Raw genomic sequence first — 24,673 nt, forward strand, 5'->3', positions numbered from 1 at the left:
GTGGGGATAGGTTTAGGTATCTGGGGGTCCAGGTGACAGGGGAGTGGGCAACACTGCATAAGTGGAACTTAACAAAGTTGGTGGAGGAGATAAAGGAGGACTTTAGGAGTTGGGATACACAGCGCCTGATGCTGGCAGGAAGGGTCCAAGTGGTTAAGGTGAATGTCTTGCCAAGGTTTTTATTTGGATTTCAGATGCTCCCGATTTTTATTCCAAAGGCCTTCTTCCGGAGTTTGGTCAATGTAATTTGGGAGTTTATTTGGGCGGGGAAGGTGCCAAGGGTGAAGTGGGCCCTGATACAGAGGCAGGGAGAGAAAGGGGACTTGGCGTTACCGAACCTGCTGTACTATTATTGGGTGGTGAATGTGGAGAAAGTGAGGGGATAGTGGGAGGGAGAGAGGCCGGAATGGGTTAGGATGGAGGAGGAGTCCTGTCGGGGGCCCAGCTTCAGGGCCATGGTAACGGTGGCACTACCGTTGTCACCGAGGGGATATACGGAGAGCCGGGTTGTACAGTCCACGGTTAGGGTGTGGAACCAGCTGAGGAGATACTTTAGGATGGAGGGGATGTCGGTGCTAATACTGTTGTGTGTGAACCACGGATTCAAACCGGGGGAGACGGATGGCATGTACAGGAGGTGGGGAGAGGTGGGGTTGATGAGGGCCATGGATTTATATTTGGAGGAGAGGTTCGCCAGTCTGGAAGAGCTGCGGGAGAGGGTAGAGCTCCCGAGGGGGGAGTGATTTTAGGTATTTCCAAGTGAGGGGCTTTGCACGGAAGGTGTGGAAAGTGTTCCCCAGGCTGCCGAAGTTGCCCTATTGGAATGGCTGCTGCTTCCGGACGTGGAGGAGGAGGGTAGGATTGGGGACATATTGGGGAAGCAGGGGGAATGCACATGGTGAGGATTAAGGAGAAATGGGAGGAGGATTTGGGGGGAGATAGGGGAGTGGGGAATGAAGGCTGGGTGGGGTGAATTTGACCTCGTGCGTGGATGAGTTACAGACTGGAATCTAATCGAGGGATTCAGATGGTTTATTTTTAGAATAGTGAGCAGCACGGCTACACAGTGGTTAGCACTGTTGCTGCACAGTTCCAGGGTCCCAGATGCGATTCCCTGCTTGGGCCACTGTCTGTGTGGAGTCTGCACGTTCTCCCTGTGTCTGTGTGGGTTTCCTCCGGGTGCTCCGGTTTCCTCCCACAAGTCCCGAAAGATGTGCTGCTAGTTAATTTGGACATTCTGAATTCTTCCTCTGTGTACGCGAACAGGCGCTGGAATGTGGCGACGAAGGGCTTTTACCGGTAACTTCATTGCAGTGTTAATGTAAGCCTACTTGTGACAATAATAAAGATAATTATTATTATATTTATGGCCTCACTCAATCCCATCTCCAACCAAAAGGCCGCTGACAGTGCAAGTGGTCATTTGCAGTCCTGCCAGCAGATGGCGGCGCTGCTCCATGTAAAGCCCTTCCAGCCAACGGGGAAAGTGTGGGTCAGGGTGAGAGAGATCAAGGGGGGGATTTCAGGAAGCGTTTCTTCACACAAAGGTTATAAAACCAAGGTGAGTAAATGTGGTTTAGATACAGACCAGCTGTGAGCTAACTGAATGGTGCAACAGGCTGGAGGGGCTCAATACCCAACACATTTTGTAAAATTATCCACCTTGACATGAGGATCTCAGGATATTTTTAAAAGTTGAGAGACTTGTAAATATTGGGAGACGGAAGGATTTGTGTCTCCATGAAGCAGAGAACGTTTATTTTAATGTATTTTATTCCAAATAAATTCAACAACACAGCAACATAAGCAACCTGGGGAACATTCCCCCAGCACACAATGTTACAATCTGTACAAATGTTTCCATTTTACACTTTCCACCCCTTCGCGATGAACAATTCCTCAAACGTGGCCACAGACGATCCCCACCGTTTGGGGATCAGAATCCCCTCAGATATGGGAGTTACTGAGAAATCCAATAGGGAATTCAGGAGAAACATCTTTACCCAGAGCGGGATTAGAATGAGGAGGTCACTGCCGTTCACTGGGAACAGGGCAGGGGACGGGGGTAAAATAGAGGGAGTGGGTCCTTGCCACCAGTTCAGTGCTGGACTCACTCTGACTGGGTTTGGGGATGGATACGAGGCCCTTGTTTCAGGTGAAACAACATTTTAAAGTCTGGGCTCGATGGCAGCATTTACACTCACAGTGACTCCCAGTGGGAGTCAATGGAAAGGGATATTGTCCAGAGTGTTCAACAAGAGGCTGATTCACTGTCTCCCATTGAGTGCTGCCACCCCAGTCGAATATCCTATTAATGAGCATCACTGTCTCAGTAACATGTCTTGTGAGATGATCACAAACTGTGGGTGAGGCAACAGCAGAATCAGCTTCACGATTTGTTCAAACTAACAGAAGATTAACAAGTGGATGGAGCAGGAGGTGAACAGGAATTTAGAGATGTTATTGGGCAGTCAATGTCCCAGCTCCTGATGTGTAAATGTGATCTGGTGGCTGACAGAGCCTGTCCCTTCATCACTCTCCAGTAAATGGAAGCTCAGCCCAGCTAGGATGTGTCTGTATGTGAGGTTTTGTGTGTGTCTGTGTCAGGGTCTGTATGTGTCTGTGCGTGGGTGGTTCTGTGTTTGCATGCGTGTGTGTGAAAATGAAATGAAAATCACTTATTGTCACGAGTAGGCTTCAATGAAGTTACTGTGAAAAGCCCCGAGTCACCACATTCCGGCGCCTGTCCGGGGAGGCTGGTACTGGAATCGAACCGTGCTGCTGGCCTGCTTGGTAAGCCAGCGATTTAGCCTGGTGAGCTAAACCAGCCCCTAAATCTTTTAGTTTCTCAAGTAGGCTTACATTAACACTGCAATGAAGTTCCTGTGAAAAGTGAAAAAGTGGATATGTGAGGGTGTGTGTGTGTCAGGGTCTGCTTGCGTGTGCATTTGTGTGTGTGTCTGTGTGTCAGTGTCTGGGTCTGTGTGTGGGTGTCAGGGTCTCTCACTGGGACTGGAGACTCCCCTCAGGACAGTTTCCAGCACAAACACTTTGATTCAGTCAGAGGCAGCAACAAATTACATTTATATAGCGCCTTCAATGCAGGAAAACATCCAAAGGGACTCGACAGCAGCGTCAATCAGACAACAATATTTGAGACTGAATCTGGTCTTCGAGACGCTTCTCCCCACAGGCAGAGAATGTGCAGCATCTGAGAAATGAGCAGCTCCAACACACCATTGTTCCTGTTCACTCCAGTTACAGAAACTCTGCACCAACTTTCCATCTTCCTGTCCAGAAGCTGATCAGAGAGGTTCCGGCAGGATTGAGGGGGGAAAAGATGGGCCGGATTTAGGAGGGAGAGAGACTCTCCAGGAATTTGGAGAACAAGGGGGAGGTTGGAGATGGGGGTGGACATTTTCAAAAAGATGTTTTTTGTGAGAATGAGGGTCAGATGGTGACAGGATGGAGAGAGGATAAGGAGGGGCTCAGGGGTGAGATGGATTTGGAAAGGATTTGGGGGGGAGGGTGAGGAGAGAATCTAGAGAAAGATGTGGGGGTGAAGGGGGGATGTTTGGTCAGTGGGTTGGGGGGGGGGGCAGGAGGTTAGTAACAGAAACAGCTGTAAGGATGGTCTGGATTGTAACTAAGAAAGCCATTGCTGAGTTCCTCACACGGGGGAGTTGAGGGAGGTGGGGAAAGGGGAGAGAGAGTTTTCAAGGGTTGGGTTTGTAGAGAGAAGAGCAATAATGTTATAAATCTGACTTTATAAAAGTGAAAAAGGCTCCAGACACAATAAAGGGGTCAGTTTGATTTAATTCCAAAGTTCCTGACACTGAGCGTGTCACTGATCACGTGAAGTGAAATCCAGGAAGTGCAGAGCTGAACAGGAATTGACAGTGAAAGAGCTGGAACAGGGAAGGAGAGAGAGACTCTGGGCACTGAGATGGCATCTCCAGATCTCACACAGGAACTAACCTGTCCCATCTGTCTGGAGATATTCACCCACCCGGTGTCTCTGGAATGTGGACATCATTTCTGCAGCTCCTGCATCTGCCAGAGTTGGCAGAAGGTCCCGGGAGATGTTTCCTGCCCCCAGTGTCGACAGGTCTTCACCCAGAGGAACGTCAGACCCGCTCGGACCCTGAGTAGCATCGTGGAGAAGTTCACAGTGCTGAAGGTGAAGGTGACACAGCCACAGGAGGAGTTTTACTGTCAGGAACACGAGGAGAAGCTGAAACTCTTCTGTGAAGTGGAGCAGAGAGCGATCTGTGTGGACTGCTGGAGTTCAGAACATCAAACTCACAAAGATTTACATATCAAAGAGGCTGTTCACATATACAAGGTATTGGATTACTGCTGCTAGCAAAGGGAGACAGGGAAGAGGTGAGGAGTAGAGGGAAGGCTGTACAATGTGGGGGGGGGGGATGGGGCAGGAGCGAGTAGGGTAGGGACATGGGGAGGGAGAGGGGTGATGGCGGAGACATCTTTAAAGATGAACACAAAGCGATCTGTCTGGTGTGTGGGATGTCCACAGCTCATAAGATGCACAGTGTGATCCCAATAAAGGAGGTAGCCCAGATATACAAGGTACTGGATCACTGCTCCTGGCACAGGTAGATGGGGAAGAGGGACAGGGTGGAAGTCACACAGAGAGAGAGAGAGAGAGTGTTTGTGGAATGAGGGGAGGGGAAGAAAGGGCAGGAGAGGCGGGGTAGGTAAGGGGGGAAGGTTGGAGCGAGTAGTGGATTGATTCAGGAGGGGAATTAACCTGGAGGAGGATAATTGCAACAAACAGAATTAACCCACAGCTTCTACTTTGTTTATTGAGTGTAATTAATCCTGAGAATATCTCCTTCTCTACCTCACTGGCCTCACTCTATTTAAACACAGCAAACTCCTCCAGAAGGTGACAATGATTGTTTCCTTTGACAAACCCATTTGTGTCCTTTCTGTCTCAGAACAAGTTAGAAACATCATTGGAAACTCTGCAGAAGCAAATGGACCTCAGTCTTCACAGTAAAAGAGAACGAGAGAATGGGATTTTCCACATGAAGGTAGGAGAGTGTCCTTTAGGCTGTGTGTAAACTTCCCTGTGTTTGTTATTGAGAGTGAGGGAGTTCCTCGCACAGTCAGAGAGAGTTTTACTGAATAAAATGTTGCTGCTCCAAAGTACACTGCGGGCTGCACCCTGACCTGCAATATAAGGGACCGTCTGTAAATTGCAGATTATTATAACAATGTGTAAATGTCTTATTTTCTCTCTCAAGCCAATCCCATTAATTGATCAAATAAATCTTGTCTGTCACTCATTCCGATGTATCCATTATTCTATATATAAACCATCTGAACCCCTCGATTAGATTCCAGTCTGTAACTCACTCCCAGATATCCTTTATTCTAAATATAATCCATCTGATCACCTCAATTAGATTCCAGTCTGTAACTCACTCCCAGGTATCCATTATTCTATATATAAACCATCTGAACCCCTCGATTTGATTCCAGTCTGTAACTCACTCCCAGGTATCCATTATTCCATATGTAAACCATCTATACCCCTCGATTAGATTCCAGTCTGTAACTCACACCCTGGTATCCATTATTCTATATATGAACCATCTGAACCCCTCGATTAGATTCCAGTCCATAACTCACCCCCTGGTATCCATTATTCTATATTTGAACCATCTGAACCCCTCGATTAGATTTCCGTCTGTAACTCACTCCCAGGTGTCCATTATTCTATATATAAACCATCTGAACTCCGCGATTAGATTCCAGTTTGTAACTCACCCCCAGATATCCATTATTCTATATATAAACCATCAGCATTCCACGATTAGATTCCACTCAATGACTCAGTCCTTGATGTCTATTATTTAATAATAAACTATTGGAATCACTATATCATGTTTGTAACTCAGTCCCATATAGCCAAAGTTCCATCAAACTGTTCAGCAGACAGTGGGCTGTTATTATTTGTTATCCTTGCTGGATATAAATTTTTATCCCTATATCCCAGTGGACAGAGACCAGGGACACTGGGATTATAAACGTTGTTTATTCCGTTCTGTATTCAATCTGTTCCAGGGTGAAGTTGACAGACTGAGAAATGAAATCAACAGTGAATTTGAAAAGATGCTGTTGCACGTTTTACTATGGGCGTAAAACGCGTTTATTGGAGTGTATTAACACGCCTCCGAGTTCGACGTGTGCTTAACACTGCTAGGCTCTGTTCTATGTAATTATTTAAGCTCTGGAGTCGCCAGCTGCCGTATAGGCAACGTCACAAGTATTCCAAGGTCAAATTCAAAGTAATAAAGACGATACACCGATTAGTCAAGTTCAAACGATCAATATTTATTATACAGTTAATAATAAATACTCATGCACACACACACTAAGAGACTAAGCTACAACTAAACATAAGCAAACAGAATACTTATCTAACAGGAACAGGCAAGGTCAGAGAACGAGGCCTTCGTCCTGGTTTTGTCTGCAGCCTTCAGCAAGCGTTCTGGCACTTGGGAGTCTAGCGGGCTTGGATCGCGTAGCGAGCGTTGAACTTACGGTTTCGGCGGCTGGTGCTCAACGGCTGGAGTCAGGATACCAGGTGTCAGTCGGGGCCGGAGCACAGGTTTAACAGACCGGACAACACGAGGTCCCTATCTTTTATAGGGGTTCCGTTGTCCTTCCCTCTTCTCGGGCGGGCTCTACCTATTGGATCAATTTCTTATCGATACTGGATTAATTCCCCAATGCGAGGGGGTCTCCGTGATGGAGGGGGCGTTTCTTATGTCCTTTTGTTCGGAGGTTTCTGGTGCCTCGATGTCTGGGTCTTGATTGGAATGTGTCCATTCAGAACCAAATGTATCTATTGTGTGGGTGTTCAAGTCTGATGGCCTCATTAGCATGCAAAGCGTTTTGCCATTTGCACCTAGCTAAGGTCTTTCCACCTGAGCCCAAACTGGTTTCTGCTGCTGCAGAATGCAAACTGCTCTTTGCAGACTGCTGTTCTGGCTGAACTGTCTGTTTCTCAGCAGCCTTCCATTTTAGTTTGGCTCAGTGTCCATTTTGCGTGGCCAGCATGGCTACATTCCCTCCTTGTGATCCTCACAATCATACTATTGTGAAGGATCACCTATGTACTTTGCCTCCTTGTGTTCTGACCTCTTGCCAGTTCCTGTTCTACTCTGTTCTAAACTTATGGGAAGAAGAGAAAAAATTTAACTAACATTTCTACTTGGCCCTATGTCAAAGGGACATGCATTACTACAATTGGGAACCTCTACCTATCACTATTAACCTTAACTTAAACATTTAATCACTCTAAACCTTAACCATTCACACCACAACATCACACTTCCCAACTCGGCAGTCGAGTATGGAACAATATAATACATGGCTGAATTTTATTTACAGAGTGTTGTAATCAGTGAGGGGTTGAGGGGTTTGGTGGAATCCGCAGATGGGGGATTGCACTCTATAGATGGGTGAGGTGCTGGAACGAGAGGCTCTCCTCTTCCATTTCCTCAACCTGAGGGTCTGCACTAGGATGGTGAGGATCGCAATCACCAACAGTGATTCGATTATGTAGGACATGGAGTACCACGTCATGAATTTAGTACACCAGGTCTGAACCTCGCTGATCAGAGCTGAGCACTGGGGGTTTGTTGTACTAACATTTACGGTGGGGGTTGTGGGGGAAACGTGTCTTGTTTCCACACATATACATATGACATTAAATAGTAATAAGTGGGCTTCCATCATTTTGCTGTTCTTCTTCTTTCTCTTCCTTCTTCCTCCGGTATTGACAATCCTGGCTTCGACCTCTGTCTCGTCCTTTGAAACCTTTGGGATCAAGCACAGTATCTGTCAATACACAGTTTAAGACCTTTACTTGTTAGTGCATCTGTCTTTCAAAAACCAATTGACCCTTTAAAATGACTGGCTAAGTCACACCCTGTGACTCCCCTCATTTTTTTTTTCAAAAAGCGAATTTAAAGACCAGCATACACCTAACAATCCTTCCTTCTGCGAGCCGTCTCGCAGGCGTTGCTGATTTACCATCCGAATGTTCCCGGATGTAAATAGCATGTGGGATGGTGGCCGAAGGGCTACCTAACGTAAAATGAAAACAAAATTTGGAAAGAAACGTCCGAATGAGTTGCGTATGGGCCGCTACGGGTATGAGTTGGATGGAATCCCCGGGTAGGGCGTGCTGTGCCATACCCGAGCTTGGCTGACCAAGGGTTGGTTCTCAGACAGGGCGGGTCCTCAGTGCCGTTTGTCCACTGCCTGAGTAACCTGGAAAAAACGGGTACGAATGTGTTTACCGTGACTTGCAGCCTCTATTTCGCCGAATAGAGGGGCACCTAAAAACAATGGAGCCAAGATGCTCCGTTCTGAAAACAGGGAACAAGTCGTGAACCGTGTCGGTTCACCAGAGGATACAACTGAAGTTCTCAGAAATATCTGCGGACAAGCTATTTGGCGTGTGGCCTTACAACTTTGGAAAGGATCTCCAATCAAACCGAAGTTCTCAAAAGTTTCGGCAGACAAGCTAACGTGTATGTGAGGTGGTCACAATCTTTTCAGCTGAAAAGAAGATGTCCATCCTCCAGCTGAACAATGTACATTCCTGAAAACAAACAAACATAAAACGAAGACAAACATACGTGCAGGTTCCATCAGAAAGGACATCGTTTCCCTCAAACGATTCCTATCTTACATCATCTGGACACCTCACTTTGATCCTGCCTCTGTGAACAGGGTCACAAAGGGGTTGCCGTGTCGGGAGTCAGACACCGTGTCGTCCTGCTCTCCCGGATCCCACACCCTTGTGTGGATCAGGCATGCAATTTTGGAGTTGTGTGACCGGGGGTCACTTTCATCATTGCGGACAAGTCTGTAGGAATTGTCCCTGTGCCATTGTGTGGCGTCGAGTGTGTTGTCGGGGTAGTCGGGGTCGGGTGGTGGGTCGGGGTTTTTGAGGTAAGTGACTTCCATGGGGTCACTGGAGTCGGGGTCGTAGTTGGTGCAGTGTGGGCTGTATGGCTGTGTGGTGTCGCTGTCTTCAGAGTCAGTGTCTGTCCTACTGTCTCTGCTGTGGCAGCTTGTGGGCGTGTCGGGGCGTGGTCTGTAGTGGTCTGGGGGCGGAGTCGTGGGCGAGTCCGTGGATGAACTGGTCTGTGAGGGGGATGGTGGAAAAGTGTCTCTGGTGGGCGGGGTGAAGTGTTCTGCCGCGTCCAGCAGGACATGGTGGGCATGGTTGGCCTGTGTTCCATATGCCTTTAACTGGTTTATATGGAACCACGCGGTCTTCCCATTAGGATACTTTATCCTGTAAACGGAGGGGCTAATTTTGTCCGAAATTGAGTAGGGACCGGAATATTTTGGAGCCAAAAAACTGCTGGGGTTATAAACAGATAACATTACCTGTTGCCCAACCTGGAATTCTGTGGTGTGTACGGTCTTATTGAAACAGGCAGTCCGTTGCTGTCGGCGTTTCCCTAGCTGGGCTGCGGCTGCGAGCTGTGCAGACCTCACAGTCTCAACTAGATCTTTAACTGCCTTTTCATGTGTGAGGGCCGTCACTTCGGGGCTTGTCATGTCCAGTCCTAAAAGGAATTCTGTACCTTTCATAGGGCGTCCGGTCATGAGTGTGTGTGGTGTGTATCCTGTCGATGTGGAGACAGTGTTCCTTATGAACATAAGTGCAAATGGGAGCACTGAATCCCATGTGGAATTGTTCTGTTGAACCATTTTCCTAAGGGTAGTTTTTAGGGTCCGATTCATGCGCTCCACAATCCCGCTGGACTGTGGATGATACGCAATGTGGAAGTTTTGTTTGATTCCGAATATTGTCAGGACGTTCCTCATGACCCGTCCTGTAAAGTGAGATCCCTGGTCCGAATCGATACTTCGGGGTAAACCCCATCTCGTGAAGATGTGGTGGGTCAGGATCTTTGCAGCTGTCTTTGCTGTATTTGTTCGTGAGGGAAATGCCTCTACCCATTTGGTAAAGGTGTCTATCACCACCAGAACGTATTTATAGCCATTCCGACAAGGGGGCAATGGACCTATAAAGTCGATCTGGAGGTTTGTCCAAGGGCCGTTAACTGGGCGAGTATGCCGAAGTTGTGCCTTCTTAGAATACCTGTCCGGGTTATTCTGAGCACAAATCAGGCAATTCTCTATGTAGTGCGTTACATCATTCCTGAGATCAGGCCACCAACAGAGTTGCCTGAGGTGCCTCGTTGTTGCATCAATTCCCTGATGCCCGTGTCCGTCATGGAACAAGGCAATCATCTGATTCCTGTCCTGCTGTGGGACCACATAAAGTCGGTCCTTAATGATCACACCCTCATGTGTGGTCAGTGCGTGTTTAAAGTGCTCGTAAGCAGGCACAAAGTTTCCCTTGAAAACCTCCCTGAGGTCTCCGTCCTGTTTTTGTGCTGCCACGAGATCTTTAATATCAGTCTGTGAGACTTGGACTGCGCTCACAGGGGCGCTAGCTGGTGCGCTAGCTGGGGGGGTCCATAAGTGTCCTCTCCTGGAACCTGCCTTAGCCAACGCGTCGGCTTTTACATTCCCAGGGGGTGATGACCTATGGTGACTTCTTACTTTTATAATGCCGAAGGTCCTGTCCTTCGCTTTCTCTAGGATATGCTGGAGTAAGGGGGCTGATGGAAGGGGTTTTCCGTCTGCGGAGACAAAACCTCGTGTCCTCCACAGGGGCAGAAAATCGGTCAAACTGTTACAGACATATAAGCTGTCTGAATATATGTCTGCTGGGCTGGGGAAAGAATCGGGGTGGTCCACTATGTACGCTATGGCTGCTAGCTCTGCTGCCTGCGCGCCTAAGTGACCTGGTAACTTAAGAGCGATTTCTTCGAGAGCGCGCCCCTGCGCGTCCTCTACATAGATGCCGCATCCTGTGATACGCTCACCATTTAAAACTGTGGAGGAACCGTCTACATAAATCCTCAAGGGTCCACACGTGTCTGTGGGCTGGGGGCTTTGTTTCGGGTTCCCTATCTTCCTGGGGGGTGTTTTGGCTAAAAAGGGTCCTGTGTTATGCAGGGGAGCTACAATTTCACAGTCATGGGGCTGTCCGGGGTATTGGAGGTTGTCTGCTAAGTATGTGTGGGTGCGTGTCCGTTTTACTGTAATGTCCCGTCCTTGTAAAAGTAGGGTCCATCTAGCTGCCCTAATCTGGCTAACTGAACCGTCCTTCAGTCGACCGTCTAGGAGTAACTGTGTGGGTGTGTGTTCGGTCAGAATGGTAATGGGGTTGAGTCCGGTAATGTAGGAGAAATACTGTACTGCCCAGAAGACAGCAAGGAGGTGCCTCTCACAGGCTGAAAATCCTTGTTCTACCGGGTCTAACAGTCGGGAGGCATAAGCCACTGGTCTTAGCTGCTCGTGCCGTTCCTGAAGCAACACGGCCGAGAGGGTCAGATCTGTGCTCGCTACCTCTATTGCGTACGGTGAAAGTTGGTCGGGGACTAGCAGCGCGGGTGCTGCACTAAGGGCTCGTTTCAACTCTTCCACAGCGCCTGTATGCTGCGGAAGCCATTCCCAGGGGGCTCCTTTCTTAAGGAGGTCTGAAAGTGGGGCGGCTTTTGTCGCGAATCCGTCGATGTGGTTCCGACAGTAGCCAACCAGTCCTAAAAACGACCGGAGGGCTGATACATTTTGGGGAAGGGGCAATTTGACGATCGAATCAATTCTTTTGAATTCGATCTCGCGTTTGCCGTGCGTGATGACTGATCCCAAATACATCACTTTACTTTCCAATATTTGGGCCTTTTTCGGGTTAACTTTACAGCCAATTTCAGTTAAGAGTTCCAGGAGTTCGGCCAGAAGCGAAATGTGCTCTGCCTTTGTGTCTGTCTGCAGTAGTAGGTCGTCTACATACTGTACCAGACATTCGGGTCGGGAAAATTTTTCTAATCCACTTGCCAGCTGTCGGTGGAAAATGGAGGGTGAATTGTGGAATCCTTGTGGGAGGCATGTCCACGTGTACTGCTGAGTTTTGAAAGTGAATGCGAATTTGTATTGGCACGCTTTTGCCAATGGTATTGACCAGAATCCATTACTGATGTCCAATACCGTGAAGTACTTGGCGTTGAGACCCTGCTTGAGCATGGTCTCGGGACTAGTAGCTACCGTTGGGGCTACTGCGGGGGTTACTTTGTTGAGTTCCCGATAATCGATGGTCAGACGCCATGATCCATCGGGCTTCCTCACTGGCCAAATAGGGGCATTGTTGGTGGAGGCTACCGTTCTTAGTACACCTTGGTCCAACAAGCTGCCTATAACCTTTTCTATTTCCACCTCTGCCTCGAGGGGAAATCTATACTGCTTTTGCGGTCGGGGGTCCTGTCCGGTAACATGAACTTGTCCAGTCATTCTGCCACAGTCATGACGGTGACTTGCAAATGCTGTCCTGTGTTTGTTTAGTAGGGCCTTAATTTGTCGGTCGGTGTGGAGTGTAGTCAGGTCGAATGAGTACTCTCCCACTGCGCTAATCCGATTAGCGTAGTCTCCTACTGTGAGGGTGGCTGGGGCTCTGTCTGATCTCGCCATTCGCCAGACACACTGGTTCACTGGGTCGAACGACAAGCTGTGTGTGTTCATGAAATCGATCCCCAGGATGTGCTCTGCTGTCCGGGGAAGATTTACTAAAACTACGGGGTGCCTTGTGCTAATGTTCCCTAGCTGGATCGCTACGGGTGCTGTGATATGTCCCTGCTGCGAGTGTCCGGTGAACCCGCTAAGTGTGATGGTGGAGGTGGTCGGCCACGTGTCTGCGTGTGCCGTGGTTGTGGAGTTAATGGTGGTGCGGGATCCTCCTGTGTCCCACAATAACTCTATGGGCTTCCCTTTGACTTTTGCCGTGACTACGGGCCTCCCTGATGAGTCCCATAGTGTGTCACAGACCCAAGTGGGGGAGCCCGAACACCGTCAGTTCGTCTCGTCCACATTGGTGGGTCCTGACTGTACTGCTACATTGTGGATGGGTTTTGCTTTGTTGCGGTTCAGAGTGCCTGTCTGCTGGCCTCTCTGAGATCGCTGGGGTGCTTGGCATTCTTTTGCCCAATGCCCTAACTGTCCACAGTTATAGCATTCCTGTCCTTTCTGTTGAGGGCTGCTCTTGCCTTCATTTACCCATGCGGGCTTCTGGTGCTCTCTGACTGCTTGGATATCTGCAGCAGCCTGAGCCTCTTCTGGGGATCTAACCTTTGCTTTTGCCTGAAGCGATTGCTCCCAAGCGCGGGACAATCTTTTCAGGACCCATTTCTCGTTATGGGCCTCTTCTGAGGGGTCGTAATTATTGCAAGCGCTCTGTCCTGCTTCTGTTGCGTGTGAGATAATTGTGCGCGTCCATTTAACCATGTTTTCGCGGGTTAAATGCGCTCTATCTAGCTGTCCGAAAACTGCGCTGAAGTGAATCCACAGCCTTCCGGCGAATGCTGTGGGGTGTTCAGATCTCTTCTGCCTGCACTTATTCAAGCCTTCTACGGGGTCACCTCTATTGTACCCGATGGCATCTAAAATAGCAGTGTGCATCTCCTCTAGGCTGCCTCCTGCCACGTTTTGTGGGTCGGGGAGGGCTGCCACTACACTCTGGTCTAAGCTCAACACGGTGAGCTTAACCTGCTCTCTCTCATCCAGGCCGTACATGGTAGCCTGCTGTTTTACTTTCGCGAAGAACTGGTGGGGGTCTGCGGTGGGGAGGAACGGAGTGATCTTTTCACAAGCGTCCCTTAGCTGGGTTACTGTTAAAGGGGTGGTGTAAGTTATGTCTGGGGCGCCTTCTGATTCGGCTTTCCTCTGTGTGGTTACGGGATTCATGGGTGCGGTTATGATCTGAGCTGTGGGGGGTTGGGGTGCCTGTCGTTTCTGCTGAGCTGCGGGCGCACATGTTCCCTGAACATAACGCTGCGCTGTCTCGCTTAATTCCTGCCAATCTGGGGCATTTTCCCCATCTAACTGAGCTCCAAAGGTGCTTTGGAAGCCATTCTGCACCGAAAGCAGAGATTGCAGTTCCGCAATCTGTTTCCTGCATTTCGCGTGGTCAACTGTGCTTTGTCTTTGTTCGGTTGTGGCAGCGTGGAGTGCTCTCAAAGCTGCTTTGAGATCCGAACATTGCCTCTGCAATGCCTCCACCTGCTTCTCCGATTCCTGTCTTATCAGAACGGCACGTTGCACGTCCTGATAGGCTTTCTCATACTGGGTCTGGGAACTGTTCAGATGAGCTAGACAAGACTGGTGAGCCCTCTTGGCATCATCCACCTCTCTACCCTTCTCTGCCAACTTCCCTTTTAGTTCCAGGTTTTCTTTCTCGATGTCCCTGACATCGACCTTACTCATTCGGTTCCTTTCCTCTAAATCTGCCCGGAGCGTCCTGATGACCTCCTCTGCGCCTCGCAACTGTGCCAAGCAGGACACAATCGCCATCGGCTTGCGTGCTTTACTTAAACTCTTTTTGTGTATCTGAGAGAGGTTCTCCCACCAAGTATGACCTATACTTCCGGGACCTGTCTCCTCATTTGCACAAAACTCTTTCCAAAGGGGCCATCCCTTTCCTTGTAAATATTTGCGGAGTTCCAGCTCCCACGTGGGACACTGGCCTACTCTGCTACTGCTGCTGGTCGCTGCGACCACAAACTTTGCTGGATCCATCAGGCGTTCCATTGCCTGCATGGCCATTTCCTCTGACTCTCTTTTTATAATTTGGAACAGGGGGTTGCTGGGGTGGTGTTTCGTAAAAAGGGTACGGCTTACGCTATTTTCCGATTACAAAACTACCGAAAGTTTGTCGCAACAAAAAGCTTTCAGTTTTACCTTACAGCCCTGTTAGTACGCATGCACTAAAACACACTTCCGAATTTCGCTTATTATTTTGAACACCTTGAATACTTGTGATCTCTTTCTTTCTCTGCAATTTGGAGTTCTGATTCAAATTTCAGGGTCCTGGACACTGTGGTGTTTCCACTTACAACAGGGTCCCGGCGGATGTCGCCACTAAATGTTGCACGTTTTACTATGGGCGTAAAACGCGTTTATTGGAGTGTATTAACACGCCTCCGAGTTCGACGTGTGCTTAACACTGCTAGGCTCTGTTCTATGTAATTATTTAAGCTCTGGAGTCGCCAGCTGCCGTATAGGCAACGTCACAAGTATTCCAAGGTCAAATTCAAAGTAATAAAGACGATACACCGATTAGTCAAGTTCAAACGATCAATATTTATTATACAGTTAATAATAAATACTCATGCACACACACACTAAGAGACTAAGCTACAACTAAACATAAGCAAACAGAATACTTATCTAACAGGAACAGGCAAGGTCAGAGAACGAGGCCTTCGTCCTGGTTTTGTCTGCAGCCTTCAGCAAGCGTTCTGGCACTTGGGAGTCTAGCGGGCTTGGATCGCGTAGCGAGCGTTGAACTTACGGTTTCGGCGGCTGGTGCTCAACGGCTGGAGTCAGGATACCAGGTGTCAGTCGGGGCCGGAGCACAGGTTTAACAGACCGGACAACACGAGGTCCCTATCTTTTATAGGGGTTCCGTTGTCCTTCCCTCTTCTCGGGCGGGCTCTACCTATTGGATCAATTTCTTATCGATACTGGATTAATTCCCCAATGCGAGGGGGTCTCCGTGATGGAGGGGGCGTTTCTTATGTCCTTTTGTTCGGAGGTTTCTGGTGCCTCGATGTCTGGGTCTTGATTGGAATGTGTCCATTCAGAACCAAATGTATCTATTGTGTGGGTGTTCAAGTCTGATGGCCTCATTAGCATGCAAAGCGTTTTGCCATTTGCACCTAGCTAAGGTCTTTCCACCTGAGCCCAAACTGGTTTCTGCTGCTGCAGAATGCAAACTGCTCTTTGCAGACTGCTGTTCTGGCTGAACTGTCTGTTTCTCAGCAGCCTTCCATTTTAGTTTGGCTCAGTGTCCATTTTGCGTGGCCAGCATGGCTACATTGCACAAGTTCCTGTTTGAGAAGGAGGAGCTGATGAAAGCAGAGTTGGAGAGAAAAAGCAATAAAATATTCGAGGAAATGGAGAACAATTTAACCAAAACCATGGAGGAAATCTCTTCTCTTGAAGCAGCAATAAGAGATCTTAAATCGAGGCTGGAGGTACAAGAGGCCCCAGAGTTCCTCAAGGTACAAAATCTCTTTGTATTGTCCAGTGAAACATTCCAGAGACTGAGGGCGGGGACTCTGACCTTTAACCTCTGGGTTTGGATTAGGCCTCAGTCTGATTGGTTGGATGATTGTCTCTTTCTGCTGTCAGTAAGGGTCCAATGGGAAATGAGGTGAGATAATCTCAGTGTGATTCCTATACACAGAGTAACCACGGCACTGATTGATGACTGGACTCCGAGAGAGCTGGGCTGGGAACTGGAGATGTTTACACTGCTGCAGATGGAGTTCAACTGAGATCTGCTGAGGATGGGTTAAAGTGCATTATTGCAGGGGTGATGGAGCTATGATTAGAGAGATAAGAATGGGAGCGGGTGAGGGTAGAACACCCAGCTGGACAACAGTGGAGAGGCGATGGAGGGGGATGGCGTGATCGACCGTATCAAAGGCTGCAGGCAGACCGAGAATAATGAGGAGGGAAAGTTTGTAAGGATGGGTTTTTTGGGGAGAGGGGTGAAGATGTAGATTTAAATGAGAGAGAGACAACACCTGAAGAGATGAAACAGTTTACAATCCCAGCTAACATGGGGGCCAGGAGGGGAGGTTGGGAGATCAGTAGTTTTTGGGAATTGGATGGAGGGGACAGTAGGTGGGTCTGATGGACAAGATGAGCTCCGAGAGGGAATGAAAGGAAAAAATAAAAGTTATTTTCTTACTGAAATCTTGGTCTCTCAATTTCTACTCGAGATTTACAACAAGAACTCTTTAATCTGACTCGATCATATCTATTCTGTTTCTTTCCCATCAGGATATTCAAGACCTGTTGATGAGGTAAGCAGATATAAAGAAACAGTTTTGTGATGTGATCACTGCTGTCTCTCTGACACACACTGATTTCCAGACCTGTTTTTACAGGAGTCAGATGGAGTTTCACAAGCCTGGAACTGTCTCCACTCAGTTACCTGTGGCTATCGCTGGTGAACCAGTCAAATACATCAAAGTGTGGAAGGAAATGAGAGCAGTGATTTCACCAGGTATCATTCTCTGTATATTACTGTCTCCCTGCTGTTATCCACGTGATTAATGAGGTTTGACACACTGATGAAATGATCAGAAGATCAGAAGGAATAAGAACAGGAGTGGTCCAGCCCAGTGAACCTGCTCTGATTTTTGATAAGATCATGTCTGATCTGATTGGGGCCTTTACTCCACTTTCCTGCCTGCCCTAGATGACCCTTAACCCCTTGTTGATCAACAATCTATGGAATTTGGTCATGAATCAATGACGCAGCCTCTGCTGCTCTCTGTAGTAGAGAAGTCCAAAGACTAATATCCCTCTCCGAGAAGGAATTCCTCCTCATCTCTGTCTTCAATAGAGGCCCCTTCATTTGATGCTGTGTCACCTACCCCACGATTGGCCCAGAGATCAAACATCCTCCCAGCATCTACCCTGGTGAAGGAATCCCCTCAAAATGTTATGTTTCAATAAGATAACCTCTTATTCTTCTAAACTCCAGTGAGTACAGACCAACCAGCTCAACCTTTCCTCATAAGGCAATCCCTTCATCCCAGGAATAAGCCCAGTGAACCTTCTCTGAACTCTGTCCAATGAGAGTCTCTCCCTCCTGATGTAAGGAGATCAGATCTGAACACAGTACTCAAGCTGCAGTCTCACCAATCCCCTGTAAAGCTGGAGCAAGTCTTCCCTACTTTACACTCCATCCCTTTTCCAATAAAGCCCAACATTCCATTTGTTTTCCTCATTCCTTGCTGTCCCTGGACACTAGCTTTTAGTGATTGATGTACAAGGTCCCCCAGATCCCTCTGTACTGGAGCATTCTGCTGTCTCTATTGAAATAATTTGCTGCTTTTCTATTCTTCCTGCCAAGGTGGACAACCTCCCATTTTCCCACATTATGCTCCATCTGCTAAATCTTTGCCCACTCACTTAACCGGTCTATATCCCTCCGCATTCACTTTGTATCCTCCTCACAACTTCCCAACCTCACTTTGTGGCATCAGAAAATTTGGCTCCAGTAGATTTGGTCTCTTCATCCAATCACTAATATAGATCATAAGCCATTGTGTCCCCATCACTGATCCGTGTGTCATTCCACTAGTTACAGTTTGCCAACCTGAAAATGATCCATTTTTATTGACTCTGTATCAGGTAGTTTGCCAATCTGCTATCCATGCTAATGTATCACCCCAACACCATGGACTCTTATATTGTGCAGTAATATTTTACATGAGGACATGTCTTTTGGAAATCCAAATATACCACATCTACTTGTTCCCCTTTATCTACCCTGCTATAATAATAATCTTTATTGTCACAAGCAGGCTTACATGAACACTGCAATGAAGTTACTGTGAAAAGCCCCTAGTCGCCACATTCCGGCACCTGTTTGGGTACACAGAGGGAGAATTCAGAATGTCCAAATTACCTAACAGCATGTCTTTCGGGGTTTGTGGGAGGAAACCGGAGCACCCGGAGGAAACCCACACAGACACAGGTAGAACGTGCAGACTCCGCACAGACAGTAACCCAGCCGGGAATCGAACCTGGGACCCTGGAGCTGTGAAGCAACAGTGCTATCCACTGTGCTACCGTGCCGCCCCCCTTCCCCAACCCAATTTCCAAATTTCTTGTGACTCCCTCCTTCACAATGGCATCTACAGTTTGCCAAATCACAGATTTTAGACTGGCCCAAATCTTCCTGCTTTCTGTCTCCCTTTTTTGCAACATTTCCAATTTTCTACTCCTCTGGGACTGTCAAAGAATCTCAGGGATTTGGAAAGATTACAACCAATGCATCTACTTTCTCTCCAGCCCCTACATTAAAATCCTGGAATGTAGGACATCAGGTCCAGAGGACAAGTTGCCTTTAATCCCATTAGTTCTCCAGGTACTTTTTTCTGGTGATCATGATTGTTTTAAGTTCTCGCTCCATTTTATTCTCCTGCCTTTCTCCTGCGTCAGAGCCAATGAGGGTCAACTTATCTTAACCGAGGTCCTGTACTGGAGAGAGATCTTTATTCTCAGTGAATTGATGCTGATCTGTGCTGAGTGAACGGAGCTGAGGGAAGGGGGAGAAATTTCTTCAGACACTCTGTCCCTGAGCCTCCACAGTTCCTGGGCTGAGGAAAGTGGTGATGTCCCATCACCGTCTGTACACCTCTCGTCATTCACTCCTGTTTTTCTTATAGTAACAGCTTCCCAATCATGTTCTCTTCCAGTTCCAGCATCACTCACCCTGGACGCAGAGACAGCAAACAACCAACTCATCATTTCCCAGGATCTGACTAGTGTGAGGTTTGTGGACAGGGTCCTTATTGCCCTTCCCAATAAACCAGAGAGATTTGATAAATATTTGTATGTTTTGAGCTCACAGAGTTTCACATCAGGGAGACACTACTGGGAGGTGGGTCTTGGAAACAAACCTCACTGGATTGTGGGTGTCTGCAGAGAGTCTGTCAACAGGAAAGGAAACATCACAGAGTCACCTGAAAATGGATTCTGGGTCATCAGTCAGATTGATGATGTCATTTCTCAGCTGGAAGTGAAACCCCGGAAGTTGGGAATTTACCTGGATTATGAGGGAGGACAGGTGTCATTTTACGATGCTGAGGACATGTCTCACCTGTACACCTTCACTGACACATTCACCGAGAAACTCTATCACATCTTTAATCCTTGTAATAATAAGTCTGGTAATAACCCTGACCCACTCACACTGCTCTCTGGGTAACGCAGTGGGACACGTTTTGGGAGATCGGAGTTTTAGTGAGAAGCCTGATTCACTGTCTGAACAGCTCATGTCCTGATTCTCTGCTGTGTGCTGTCAGGGGGTGAGTGTGTTTCTGTATTGTTTATTCTGTAAATTTAACTCAGATTCTCCACCCATCCCACTGTCCCGATCTCAATCTAATGGGATCCATAAACACTGGGCTGGTATAGAATGAAGCATAATCTCCTGAATTGTGGTAACTGTGCCCAGCTCTCAAACAATTCATTGTGAATCTTTATTTTGTTTCCTCCCTTGAATAAATATTTTATTTGAAGACGGGACTGACACCTGGTGTGATGATTATTGATTCAGTGAATGAGCAGAAAGAATGTTTTTTCACTCCTGTATGGGATGTGGGTGTCGCTGGCTTAGCCCTCGTTGCCCATCCCTAATTGCCCTTGAGAAGCTGGTGTAGGTACACCCACTGTGCTGTTAGGGATGGAAGTCCAGGATTTGACCCAGCGACAGTGAATGAACGGCCAATATATTTCCAAGTCAGGATGGTGAGTCAGGAAGGGAACCTCCAGGTGGTGGTATCAGGAATGAGAATATCCGAATAGGTTCCGGAGTAGGACCTGTGACCATTCGGGAAGATCCTGTCTGAACATCAACATCGACTCCACTTTCCCATCCTATCCCTTCATTCCCTTTATACTCGGGAATATCTCGATCTCTGTGTTGACATCTCGTTGAGGCGGAGATTTCCAAAGATTCACAACTCTCTCTGAGGGAAGGAATTTCTCCTCATCTCAGTCTTAAATGGACGACCCCTTATCCTGATTCTGTGACCCCCTCGTTCTAGCCCAATCTCAGCATCTACCCTGTCAGGATCTCTGAGAATTGTATATGTTTCAATAAGATCATCTCTTATTCTTCTAAACTTCAAAGAATATAGAGCCATCCAACTCAATCCCTCCTCATATCGGAAAACCCTTTCAGCCCAAGAATCAATTCCGTGAACCTTCATTGCTCCCTCTAAGGTAAGTATATGTTTCCTCAGGTAAGGAGACTGAAACTGTCCACAGTCCTCCAGCTGTGTCCACACTCAATCCCTGTTACATTGCAGCAAGACTTATTCTCTTATACTTCAACCCCATTGTAATAAAGGCTAAGATACCATTTCCCTCCCTAATTGTTCACTGTATCTGCTTGTTACCTTTCTCTGTTTCAGTGTATTTCGGGGTGTTGCCATTTAGGGTAGGTGGGGATAGGTTTAGGTATCTGGGGGTCCAGGTGACAGGGGAGTGGGCGACACAGCATAAGTGGAACTTAACAAAGTTGGTGGAGGAGATAAAGGAGGACTTTAGGATGTGGGATACACAGCGCCTGATGCTGGAGGGAAGGGTCCAAGTGGTTAAGATGAATGTCTTGCCAAGGTTTTTATTTGTATTTCCGATGCTCCCGATTTTTATTCCGAAGGCCTACTTCCGGAGTTTGGTCAATGTAATTTGGGAGTTTATTTGGGCGGGGAAGGTGCCAAGGGTGAAGTGGGCCCTGATACAGAGGCAGGGAGAGAAAGGGGACTTGGCGTTACCGAACCTGCTGTACTATTATTGGGCGGTGAATGTGGAGAAAGTGAGGTGATAGTGGGAGGGAGAGAGGCCGGAATGGGTTAGGATGGAGGAGGAGTCCTGTAGGGGGCCCAGCTTCAGGGCCATGGTAACGGTGGCACTACCGTTGTCACCGAGGGGATATACGGAGAGCCCGGGTGTACAGTCCACGGTTAGGGTGTGGAACCAGCTGAGGAGACACTTTAGGATGGAGGGGATGTCGGTGCTAATACTGTTGTGTGTGAACCACGGATTCAAACCGGGGGAGACGGATGGCATGTACAGGAGGTGGGGAGAGGTGGGGTTGATGAGGGCCAGGGATTTATATTTAGAGGAGATGTTCGCCAGTCTGGAAGAGCTGCGGGAGAGGGTGGAGCTCCCGAGGGGGGAGTGATTTTAGGTATTTCCAAGTGAGGGGCTTCACACGGAAGGTGTGGAAAGTGTTCCCCAGGCTGCCGAAGTCGCCCTATTGGAACGGCTGCTGCTTCCAGACATGGAGGAGGAGGGTAGGATTGGGGATATTTGAGGGGAGCAGAGGGAATGCACATGGTGAGGATTAAGGAGAAATGGGAGGAGTTGGGGGTAGATAGGGGAGTGGGGAATGAGGCGCTGGGCGGGGTGAATCTGACCTCGTGCACGGATGTGTTATAGACTGGCATCTATTCGAGGGTTTTGTATGGTTTATATATATAATAATGGATATCTGGGAATGAGTTACAGACTGGAATCTAATCGAGGGGTTCAGATGGTTTATATATAGAATAGTAAGCAGCATGGCAACACAGTGGTTAGCACTGTTGCTACACAGTTCCAGGGTTCCAGGTGCAATTCCCTGCTTGGGCCACTGCCAGTGTGGAGTCTCCACGTTCTCCCTGTGTCTGTGTGGGTTTCCTCCGGGTGCTCCGGTTCCCCCCAAAAGTCCTGAAAGATGTGCTGTTAGGTAATTTGGACATTCTGAATTCTCCCTCTGTGTACCGGAACAGGCACCAGAACGTAGCGACTAGTGGCTCTTCACAGGAACTTCATTGCTGTGTTAATGTAAGCCGGCTTGCGACAATAATAAAGATTATTATTATTATATTTATGGCCTCACTCAATCTGGTCTCCAACTGAAAGGCAGCTGACAGTGCAAGTGGCCATTCACAGTACTGCCAGCAGATGGCGGCGCTGCTCCATGTAAAGCCCTTCCAGCCAACATGGGGAAAGTGTGGGTCAGGATGAGAGAGATCAAGGGGGGGATTTCGGGAAGCGCTTCTTCACACAAAGGTTATAAAACCAAGGTGAGTAAATGTGGTTCAGATACAGACCAGCTGTGAGCTAACTGAATAGTGGAACAGGCTGGAGGGACTCAAGACCCAACACATTTGTAAAATTATCCACTTTGACATGAGGATCTCAGGATATTTTTAAAAGTTGAGAGACTTGTAAATATTGGGAGACGGAAGGATTTGTGTATCCATGAAGCAGAGAATGTTTATTTTAGTGTATTTCATTCCAAATAAATTCAATAATGGAAAAACAAGCAACCTGGGGAACATTCCCCCAGCACACAATGTTACAATCTGTACAAATGTTTCCATTTTATACATTCCCCCCCCCCCCCCTCACGACGAACAATTCCTCAAACGTGGCCACAGACGATCCCCACCGTTTGGGGATCAGAATCCCCTCAGATATGGGAGTCACTGAGAAATCCAATAGGGAATTCAGGAGAAACATCTTTACCCAGAGCGGGATTAGAATGAGGAGGTCACTGCCGTTCACTGGGAACAGGGCAGGGGACTGGGGTAAAATAGTGGGAGTGGGTCCTTGCCACCAGTTCAGTGCTGGACTCACTCTGACTGGGTTTGGGGATGGATACGAGGCCCTTGTTTCAGGTGAAGCAACATTTTAAAGTCTGGGCTCGATGGCAGCATTTACACTCACAGTGACTCCCAGTGGGAGTCAATGGAAAGGGATATTGTCCAGAGTGTTCAACAAGAGGCTGATTCACTGTCTCCCATTGAGTGCTGCCACCCCAGTCGAATATCCTATTAAAGAGCATCACTGTCTCAGTAACATGTCTTGTGAGATGATCACAAACTGTGGGTGAGACAATAGCAGAATCAGCTTCACGATTTGTCCAAACTAACAGAAGATTAACAAGCGGATGGAGCAGGAGGTGAACAGGAATTTAGAGATGTTATTGGGCAGTCAATGTCCCAGCTCCTGATGTGTAAATGTGATCTGGTGGCTGACAGAGCCTGTCCCTTCATCACTCTCCAGTAAATGGAAGCTCAGCCCAGCTAGGATGTGTCTGTGTCTGTGTGTGTGTGTTACATAAACTCTGCAGCAATTTTCCATCTTCCTGTCCAGAAGCTGATCAAAGAGGTTCCGGCAGGATTGAGGGAGGAAAAGATGGGCCCGGATTTAGGAGGGAGAGAGAGAGACTCTCCAGGAATTTGGAGAACAAGGGGGAGGTTGAAGATGGGGGTGGACATGTTCAAAAAGATGTTTTTTGTCAGAATGAGGGTCAGATGGTGACAGGATGGAGAGAGGATAAGGATGGGCTCAGGGATGAGATGGATTTGGAAAGGACTTGGGGGAGGGAGAGGAGAGAAACTAGAGAAAGATGTGGGGGTGAAGGGGGGATGTTGGGTCAGTGGGTTGGGGGGGAGGGGGCAGGAGGTTAGTAACAGAAACAGCTGTAAGGATGGTCTGGATTGTAACTAAGAAAGCCATTGCTGATTTCCTCACACGGGGGAGATGAGGGATGTGGGGAAAGGGGAGAGGGAGTTTTCAAGGGGTGGGTTTGTAGAGAGAAGAGAAATAATGTTATAAATCTGACTTGATAAAAGTGAACAAGGCTCCAGACACAATAAAGTTTGATTTAATTCGAATAAATCTGTTGGTCTTTCACCTGGTTAAAGAAATTCAAGAGCTCCTCCCTTCTTCGAGTTGTGGGCGTGGGGAGGGGGGGGGGGAGAGAGATTTGCAGGGGCGGGAAGGGTTTTAATGACTGGTGTGGTTCACAGAGAACAGGAATTAATCTCATAAAGCTGACTTTATAAAAATGAAAAAGGCTCCTGACACAATAAAGGGGTCAGTTTGATTTAATTCCAAAGTTGCTGACACTGAGTGTGTCACTGATCACGTGAAGTGAAATCCAGGAAGTGCAGAGCTGAACAGG

General features: G+C 47.9%; 2 protein-coding genes across 2 annotated transcripts in view; both read left to right on the forward strand.

Moving 5' to 3' along the window:
* The window catches only part of LOC119976335 (zinc-binding protein A33-like), a 37,846-nt gene extending 17,613 nt beyond the window's left edge, over positions 1-20,233 (forward strand). Inside the window, exons 4-6 of the mRNA XM_038816800.1 lie at positions 16,972-16,994; positions 17,079-17,197; positions 19,404-20,233. Of these exons, the coding sequence (XP_038672728.1) occupies positions 16,972-16,994; positions 17,079-17,197; positions 19,404-19,915 (654 nt within the window). The 3' untranslated portion in view covers positions 19,916-20,233. The remainder of the gene's footprint in view (positions 1-16,971; positions 16,995-17,078; positions 17,198-19,403) is intronic.
* Positions 3,801-24,673, forward strand: part of LOC119976326 (zinc-binding protein A33-like) — a 43,445-nt gene continuing 22,572 nt past the window's right edge. The window contains exons 1-2 of the mRNA XM_038816780.1: positions 3,801-4,345; positions 4,962-5,057. Of these exons, the coding sequence (XP_038672708.1) occupies positions 3,947-4,345; positions 4,962-5,057 (495 nt within the window). The 5' untranslated portion in view covers positions 3,801-3,946. The remainder of the gene's footprint in view (positions 4,346-4,961; positions 5,058-24,673) is intronic.

Source organism: Scyliorhinus canicula, chromosome 13, assembly GCF_902713615.1.
Source record: "Scyliorhinus canicula chromosome 13, sScyCan1.1, whole genome shotgun sequence".
Taxonomy (NCBI): Eukaryota; Metazoa; Chordata; class Chondrichthyes; order Carcharhiniformes; family Scyliorhinidae; genus Scyliorhinus; species Scyliorhinus canicula.